This window comes from Stegastes partitus, unplaced genomic scaffold (genome assembly GCF_000690725.1).
Source record: "Stegastes partitus isolate 25-593 unplaced genomic scaffold, Stegastes_partitus-1.0.2 Scaffold1601, whole genome shotgun sequence".
Classification (NCBI taxonomy): Eukaryota; Metazoa; Chordata; class Actinopteri; family Pomacentridae; genus Stegastes; species Stegastes partitus.
In genome coordinates this window covers 20,879-30,126 of record NW_007579332.1, presented here as the reverse complement: position 1 = coordinate 30,126, position 9,248 = coordinate 20,879, and the positions used below count along the sequence as shown (strand labels likewise).

Sequence of the window (9,248 nt, the reverse complement as noted above, 5' to 3'; positions counted from 1 at the left end):
AGATTCTAAATCCTGGCCAACCAATTATCCAATGACAATTGTACACCCAGTTTAGGTTGAATATGTTGGTCTTCATTTATATAGTGCCTTTCTACCTTAGTGGTGCTCAAACACTGCTTAATTAGTGGACAACCTGCTCTGCAACCTGTAGCCGAATATACCTGTTTGTTTCTTGCCTTTGTCGACTTTGATGACGCTGATAAAGACGTGGTAGTGTTGAAGCTTTCGTCTGTTACACAATAAAAGGCAGTGAATGAAGAACTGTGCTCCAGTTTGTTTGAAAAAAAATTCAGCATTCAGAGGAAAGATCACAGTGTAAAAAGACAGTTAATGACTATAACTGTCATGTCAATAGTTCTGTGTAGCTACTCTCACTGCCAGAAGAGTGAGATAAAAACTTGACAATGCAGGTGTAAGCAAAAATATCGGAAATTAACTGTGTCCAAACTTTAAAATGTGAATATTTGCTGATTTTCTAAATTATATATGATAGTAAACTTAATACCTTTGGGTTTGGAGCTGTTGCTTGACCCAAAAAGCCATTGTCATAGGTTAACTTGTGATGAACATCTTTCAAGTAATCATTCGTAGAATCTCTAAAAATGAACTCTTCTGATAATTAGCTCCACTTTTTGAAACTGGACCCTTGCTCCCATTGAGGCCCATGAAGTTTGTAGATAAGACCTGCTGCACCATCCAAGCTCCAGTTCATACCAAGACACCGGATGAGACTGAGATCAGAACTGAGTGCAGGCCAGTCAAACAGGGAAACCATTTCTTTTATTTAGCAGGGGTTTTGTCAAATTGAAACAGGAAAGGAACTTCCTGAAATGTTGGAAGCACATAAAGTTTAGTGAGTCTAAAATATTATTGTGCAATAGTAAATAACTAGCATGTCCTCTATCCCCAAAAATACCAAAAACCAACATGTGCCCAGATGCGTCCACATACTTATTGCCATACAGTGTATCTTTTAGTGCTCTTTGAATTCAAATTGGACACACGTACGGTGCAATAAAACTCCAATATAAACGATTAGAAGCTCTAATGACACCATTCCAATTTAACTCGTACCACCATTTGCGAAGAGAGGCAGCAATTTGCAAAGGTTGTTTTTGCCTTTGAGAGCAATTAAAAATGTATAGGCCAGTGGAAAGCCTCTGCTCTGAGCAACACATTAGTCAGCAAGAAGGTAAATGAATCACACAGCTACATGCTACACTCCGAAGGAACTTTTCATCCCATTTCAAGGATGATGACAGATTATCTCATTAATTAGCAGCTGTATTGTTCGTACAGCTCCTTCCACTTCTGACATTTTGCTCTTCACTCCGACATCTCCACGTGTTTCAAGTTCAGTCCGTCAGACATGATTGCGTAAACATTCGAAGGCATTTCCTGCAGCATCAACATGATTGTCAAAAGATTGTTTTTCTTTAATTTAATCTGCTTCTCATCAAGCTACAGAGAATAACTTGTCTGTCTTGTACACGTCAAGAAATGTTCTTGTTTTGACTTGAAATGTCTTACTTTGTGCCCGAAGCCCCCTCTACTCATCGGTCTGCCTCCTTAGCATTACACGCTCCGGAGCTGACTGAAACTCAAAATGGAAAAAGATGACAATGCAATATACTCCAAACCGTGCGTGCCAGATTTGCCTATTAAGTACAGAAGTCAAAAAGGAAGCAGGAAGGAGATAAGACTCAGAACAGAGAGGCAGCGAAGCAGAGAGAGCACCTCTGAGACCTGACACACAAAGAGCGGTCTTAGCGCCTGAGCTGTCTCTTTATGTCTCTAAACATTAATTCCGTGCTTTTCTATGGCAGACACAGAAACAGGTTATTGAACTGACAGAGAAACCGTCGAGGTTCTCCTCCCCGAGCTGCAGAGTATCAGCAGCAGGAGTTTGAGCAGGAGACGAGCGGCGAGCCAGCCGAGCCCCTGCAGACGGGGGCCGAGGTTTCGTCCCTCCCTGAACTACAACAGACGGCTGCAGGCAAGCCAAGCGCATCAGCTCCACGGGAGACCCTTGCTTGCATCACCTCCGTCTATTTTTAGAACAACCGCATCCACCTTTTTTTTTTTTGTCTTTTAAGCCCCTTCTGCATTCTAAGTGTTATCTCAAGTGCAAACTGTTGCAGGAGGTGCAGGATTTCTTTTTCTTTATTGTCAGTATTGCAATGATTTGGATCAGGAAGCAATGATCACAGCTGAGCCTGACTACAGCACAGTCATGTTACATGTGAATTATGCAGATGGAGAGCAGACACAGATTGCTGTATTGCAGAAATGAACAATCAGAGGAGAGAAGGCTTTTTTATTTCAAACAGACTACAGCAGGTGCTTCCACTGATCAGTTCCTCCTCTCTGACTCTTAGGCTGAAGTTGTTCGAATAAGTGAAATCATCTGTTGTTGTCTTTGACTGGAATGGAAACAGGCGCTTGGTATATTTCCTGCTTTATGGATCCCTGTGAGTTTATAATTAGAAATGCCAATAATGTGCACATTGTGCTTAAGAGAAAAGAAGCAGGAAATGAGACTGTCAGTTTCAATGATGCAGGCGTTTCCCTGTAGTTATTTTTTGGTGGAAGATAATGAACAGTTCCAGGCTTGGCACGACAGCATGTCAAGCAAGAAAGACTGTGGAACGGCAATACAAGCAACAGCTTGGTAAAGACAGGCTCCGCCGACTGCCAGTGTTGGCCAGATGGAGGGAAGAAAAGGAGCAAGAAGTGATGTGACAGAGGTGAGGAAGCGGTGTGAGTCCAAGGAAATGAGATAAAAAGAGAAGAAATAGGAGGTGAGAATTAAAGGAAAGGTGTGGAAATGGTGCGACTGTTATGCACTGTCAGATTTAGTGATCCAGAGGGTGAGCAGCTTAGCACAGAAGAAAAAACCCATTTAGCTTTTATACTGTAATTCAGAATCCCTCTTAATGCTGAAATAGTGAAGAAAATGATGCTGTGTTTGAAGTGTTCACACTGTGCATAGCAAGAATGTGGAATCTGTAATACAAAGCAGGTGTTGTGTGAGATCCACAGGATAGCCCTTTTTGATGTAATACAAAAGTCTCCCTGGTCTGTATTATGTCTCCATGTCTGCGTCCAGGAAAAATGACTCTGATGTCCGGCTCAGACTGTTGTTCCAGATGTCGTAAGTACACCAGGAGGTGAATATCCTCAGGATTAGGCTGAGATGCTCATGTAGATGTGCGTGTGTGGATGTAGTATAGATGATGTTCAGACATTTTTCTGCAGCTAACAGCGGTGGATGATAACTCCCTGTCTGGGATGGACATTTTTATCAAGATGTCATGCAAATTTCAAGCCATCCATCATTTTTATATAACCCCCAGTCTGGAGTCAGAGTCATGGCGGCATCACAATGCCATCCAGTGGACGCATCGAGGAACTGTACAGGCTGGTGAGGACGCTGGTTGAAGGCGGCGAATCTAAAAAATTTTGTTAAGATAAGGAAGGAAATTCACATGTCACAGCAGCAACACAAAAATCTAATGGATATGGAGTTTTTGTCTATTATGTTTTGCCTCATTTGCCTCTTTATCCTTAAAATTGATCAAACTATTTGAATCAAAGAAACAATGCATACACAATGTAGAATACTGTAGACTATTTAAATGGATTATGTCAGTTTATATATGCACAAATCTGTGTAAATCTAAAATCCCTACTGAGGTGCACAGTATTTTACAATGTATTACTGGTTTACATACATTAGTATTAGTGTGCAAGAGTAATACTATACAGTGCTGAGAAATGCTAATGTCAGTCTTGCATCAATAACTCAAAACAAGGTTGCCAGTCAAATCAAAGAATGTTCGATCTTCTAGTAAATATGTGATATATTATTGAGAATAAGCTGCAGCTATATTGTTGTAAGTCTGAATGTGCAACATGTGGATCAAATAGTGGATGGATACAAAGGCTGTGGAGGAAAAACAGAAAAACAGAGATTATGATTTGGTAAGACATACAGTACACTAACAAATTTGTGTTCAGTTAAACTCACAAATATGATTAGAAATGAGTTTTGCACCTGAACGCCACCTGGCTCTGCTGAGAGTGTGTGTAAACCAGTTAACATGCAAGCAGAGGAGTTTAAAGCAAAAGGTGCTGATGGATGACTGAAACATCCAGCTTCTGTCTCTGTAATAGAAAGTTTGTTGGACACAAACTTTAATTAAACCCACGTGAATGAAAGAAATCCAAGTATAGCCACTTTAAAATTCCTACATATTGTATGAAAACATATTGCAGCAAAAGTATGCACTTCTAGACAAATAATAGTGTTAAAGTCCTTGAAATAAGAGCTTGAGCTGGAAAAAACGCATCGATTATATTGGTTAAAATCAATACAGTTGTAATGTTAGAAAAAGAAGTCATGCTCCTCAAGGCTTGTCAAACTTTGTTCTGCAAAATAAAATACTTTCTCTTTGTCTTCACAATTTCAAGAGACTCAACTTCTTACAATATATTATGTGCCTAGACTCTATGTTCCTATGAGTTCCACTCTTACCTAACCAGACAGTCATTAAATATTTTCAGCCAGATCTAAAGGTTCTAACTAATAAAACTCTTCTTGTTTGGTTAAAATTTCCTCATCACAGTCCTACAGAGCAAATTTGATGTATATTATGTCAGCAGAAGTAATCAATAAGCCCACTCCCTCTTTAGACATTCATTTTTATTGTTGTTACTGTTTTTGTTTGAATTTCATGTTTTGAAAGAAACTCAAAATAACATCCAGTTTCAAATCAGTTTTACAGAAGCATTTGGAACATCTGAGCTCATCTGACAGTTGTAAGGCTACAGAAGACCAAAAAAAAAAACAAACACAAAACAGGTCATGCTCATCTGCAGCGGTCTGCTGCCTGCTGTGTTGCTACAAACTGAGGAAAAGCAGCTGAATGTCACACTTTGCAGGAAATAAAAGGTGCATCTGAACAAAAAAATCCCTGCTGCAATGCTAAATATAATTAAACGCATGACTCGAGGCAGATAGTTTCACTCTATGGCTGTAACGCTCTCGTGTTGAATCTCCTAGCAACAGAAACCTGTTTACCTACAAATCCTGCACAAGACTAGAGGTGAACTGGAGTTGCAGGTGCGTCCTGGGAGTAAGTTAAGCTTCGTCTTCAGTGACAGATTATTTTTTTTCCGGGGTAATTTATATTCAGGTTCAATAAAAGTAACTGTGACTTCACTGTGAGAGCTCTGCAGCTCGGGATGTTTCTCACACCGCCTTTGACAAAAGGGAGCACTTATTGCATTATTTCCCACAGACTGTGTTATCACTTATTCAGTGAGCACCAAGTTTGTCTGGATTCTGTCAAACCTACAAAACAAAGGAGTTACACCTTGTTTGCTGCTTTTATTTGTGGTTACAGCGTTGCCCACATACCCGGAGGATTTCTGCTATCCATCACTGTTGTCACTGAAGGTTTCCATTACAGCAGTCACAGATGGCTGAGCAGGGGAGGATTGTCATGCCGACTGTTGGAGCAACTGGCAGGAGGGGACGACTGACCGGCAACACGCCGCACAATGCTTCTTATGGTGAGTGTGTAGGGTGAGGTGGAAAACCGGCAGGATAAACGACTTCTTATCAAACTGATTCTGATTCAGGTTCGGATTTGACAGTTTTTGTACATTTGTCTCAGGAAGGATGAGTTTCACTTCTTACCTCGGACGTCCCAGTGGTACAGGCTTCACATCAAACCAGAGACCAGCGATTTATTACACATCCAGTTTGGACCACATTGACAACCCTCAGTTTGGGTAAGTGTCAGAGCTCTCATGATGGCAGCTGATTTTTCCTTTATTGTTTTAAAGAGCCAGTCTGACTAAATCATGACCAAACATGCATCTTGTCTGAGGTTTAATTCATACAAACTAGTGAAGGCCCTCACACTTTGCATCTGACTCATAAGACCTTTGCAGAGGTTTAAAGTTGCTGCTGTCTTTTACACTGTGGTGGCTCACTCGAGAATATTAAACACGCATTGTTTTTAAAAATGTGCTTCTCCATCTGTGACAGACACAAATCTTCTGTGAAAACACTCCATGATGTGGAGGTGATATTTGTCCAAGTCTAACAGGTTGCAGGAGAATCTGGGAGATGTCAGTCAAGTGTGTACTCTCCTGCATATCTCAGAGAAATCTAATCAGCCAGAAAGATTACAATCGCCTGTGTGGATTTAAATGGAAGTGTAGGGTCTTCCAGATAGCCATCTCTGAGCTTTCGGCCTCCACACTTAAGAGAACAGACTGCTGACCTTTTTACTTGTTGGAAAAAAGCAGAGGTGGAATTAAAAACAGTTCCAGTAAGCTACTACAGTGAGCCATCATACTTAATACCAGCACGTTTCGCAGATGTTTGTTATTAAATAAGCCTGGGATTTTTATGCTTCGACATGTCAAAATGTTCTCTGTAAAACACGGATGAACAGAGATGGGTTACATTTGTGGTGCTCAGGATTCTTTTACAGACCTCGCTGTGAACATTTTGTCAAGTACAATTCTGAGTTACTTGTTTAATATTGGTATTTTACTTGGGTATTTCCATTTTCTGATCAAATCAAATCAAGTTTATTGTCATTTTGCTGTTCATACACAGTAGTACAGGCAAGATAAGAGAGTGTTTCTTCAGGATAACTTAAAGCAATTTAATTTTGAATTAATTTTGAAATTCACAACCATATAAACTAAACAAAGTAGTGAAGCCACCTTTACCAGCTCCAACATCTTTTTTTTTTTTTTTTTTTTTACATCTTTTTTTTTTTTTTTTTTTTTTACTTATTTATAGATTTACATGCAGGACACATACTTGTAATAGAGTATTTCTACACTGTGGTATTAGTAGTTTTACTCAAATACAAGCTCTAAGTACTTCTTCTATCTTTGCCCAAAAGAAATCAAAACCCTGTATTAAGTCGAACTGTTCAGCTATGAGAGCAGAGCAGATGAAGCAGCACTCATCTTCACCTCCTCCAGGCTGGAGGCAGGATATGGCATAAATTGGGCCAGCACAGGCAAGTGAGACAGTGTGTTATTTTTTGTAATTAGGGTGAACTTTGAGTCTCTCGGTCCCAGAAGTTCATAGGATTCAAGAGCATTTTTGATGGAACTGGTGCTTCAGTGTAAATTAGCTTCCTGAAGCGATGAATGAAAAATAGACTGTCAATGAATGAAGAGTGTTCTTTTGAAGTGTTTCCTCAGACTCAGGTGTGTTGTTTTTGTTTCCAGACGCTCATTATCAGACAGTTACATGTCTCAGACTAAACTGCACTACCAGCCCCACATCCGGTCTGATTGTTCGGGTTCTTTGCCAAACATCATTAGCAAACCCAGAGACAGCGGCTTCCATCAGATGAAGACTCAGCCGAAAACAGCAACCATGGAGGAGACGGTACAGTACTTTTAATGACACATAAACCACAACACTCGGAGATGTTATAAAAAAAAGTACATTCACTGTCTGTCTTCATTAATATTTCTTCAGACAGAATACCAAAGATCATTCGTGCCTCTTCCTCTCACACCAGCAGGTAAAACAAACGTGACAACTACCAAGGTTTTGTGAATTTATTTTAAAAAATGACAAATTTAATTAAAAGATCATACCGGGAAAAACAAAAATACAAGTGCATTTAAACTGCTGTTCTTGCTCCAGTTTCTCAGTACCATGTGACTGTGGGTCCAAAAAGAGGGACTGGTTTCTCTGAGGGAACAGATCTTCAACCTTTTACCTTTCAGGAAAAAAGCAGCTGCACAGTGAGTACTGCTCATTAATGCTGATTTCTATAAGATTTCCTGATTGTATCACTGTGAACAAAACCCCACAAAAGGAGCAAAACCAAATACAGTAAATGCTGTACTGCTTGTGTATCCTAAACTGGTAATATGTTATGGCTCTTATTTTTATGGCTCTTATTTTTGTGTTTTAAACTAACAAACACTCATACATGAGCCACATTATTGTAGTGGGTGACATTTTCTTTTTTTTTTTTAAATGATAAACAAGGTCTGCATACTTTATTTCAGCTTAACATCACATACACACCGGCCTGCTGCTGTAATTACTTATTTACAGCAGCAAAATAGGCGAAGCATTGTTCCCAACTAAACCACTTTAATCCTCATTTGCTACAAACTACAGCGTACAGGTAGAATTTGTTGAACCTGTCTTAACAATGACACAAAATATTTGTAATCTGCTTGTGAACATATGAGACAAAAACATCCCAGAAAACCTGAAACACGTGGTTGGTTTTGGTCTTTTCACTGGATTAACTGACACAAAAGATAAAAACAGATTTATTTTTTTCTTGTAATGAGTCAGAAAGACATAATATCACTCTTTGGAGGTCTTCTAACAGCTACACCTACATAGTAGCTCTATTCTATGTAAAGTTTTGTTTACTTTGAACATTTTTTTGCATTTTCACTTTTTTGGTTTTTGGTTTTTTTTCAGGTTAAACGTCATCCGACTCAGGGCTCAGTGATGAAAAGCGACTTCACACCACGGCTTCAGGTAGAGGGACACAGATTCTAAATGTTTTCATGTTTAATAAAGCAGCACGCATGTAACTGTACGGTAAACTGTAGGGTTTGTTCTTCTGTGTTTGAGGTCACTGAGGCGATACCGGGGGGTTGTAGCCGTTCTTGTCGAGAGTCGGGATTCACACGAGGTGCCGTCGGTCCCTTGGCCTGGCCGGTTAGTGCCCCCTCCTAGCTATTTAATTTTAATTTTCTTTTGTACGATGATAATACAACAACATTAACATCATTCTTTCTGATCTTGCAGGGCTCCCTCCTGCCATCACCCCAGACTAAACATAATGCACCAACTCTGAAGACCATTGGGAGAAAGGTTTTCCTTATAGCTTTTTTTTCCCTTTAGTAAATATTATCTGTGTGCATTTGGATTGCTTGTTATTTTGTAATATTATGTTAGATTATGCTTTTAGGAGCCCACGGGGTGTCTTCTAAATGCGCCGAGCAACCAAGTTTTCCCTAATTCACCTTCAGATGGTTCACACTTCGTTACACATTACAAGAGCACGTAAGTGTTTTTGGGAGTTCCGGCTGAGGTAGAAGAATCATCCACCGCATCACTTACTTTTTCTAAGTAAAAGTGGCCAGAAAAACTGTGACAAAAGTAAAAGTATCCTGAATTGAAAAGACACAAGTAATATTAGTGAAAGTACTCATTTAGTTCATTAAAT

The 9,248-nt window shown here is 39.6% G+C and overlaps 1 protein-coding gene across 1 annotated transcript in view; it reads left to right on the top strand.

Annotated features, from left to right (window-relative positions):
* Positions 1-5,483: 5,483 nt before the first annotated feature.
* Positions 5,484-9,248, top strand: part of saxo4 (stabilizer of axonemal microtubules 4) — a 4,275-nt gene continuing 510 nt past the window's right edge. Inside the window, exons 1-9 of the mRNA XM_008300863.1 lie at positions 5,484-5,581; positions 5,686-5,799; positions 7,267-7,429; positions 7,523-7,568; positions 7,694-7,794; positions 8,495-8,554; positions 8,651-8,737; positions 8,828-8,893; positions 8,991-9,085. Of these exons, the coding sequence (XP_008299085.1) occupies positions 5,484-5,581; positions 5,686-5,799; positions 7,267-7,429; positions 7,523-7,568; positions 7,694-7,794; positions 8,495-8,554; positions 8,651-8,737; positions 8,828-8,893; positions 8,991-9,085 (830 nt within the window). The remainder of the gene's footprint in view (positions 5,582-5,685; positions 5,800-7,266; positions 7,430-7,522; positions 7,569-7,693; positions 7,795-8,494; positions 8,555-8,650; positions 8,738-8,827; positions 8,894-8,990; positions 9,086-9,248) is intronic.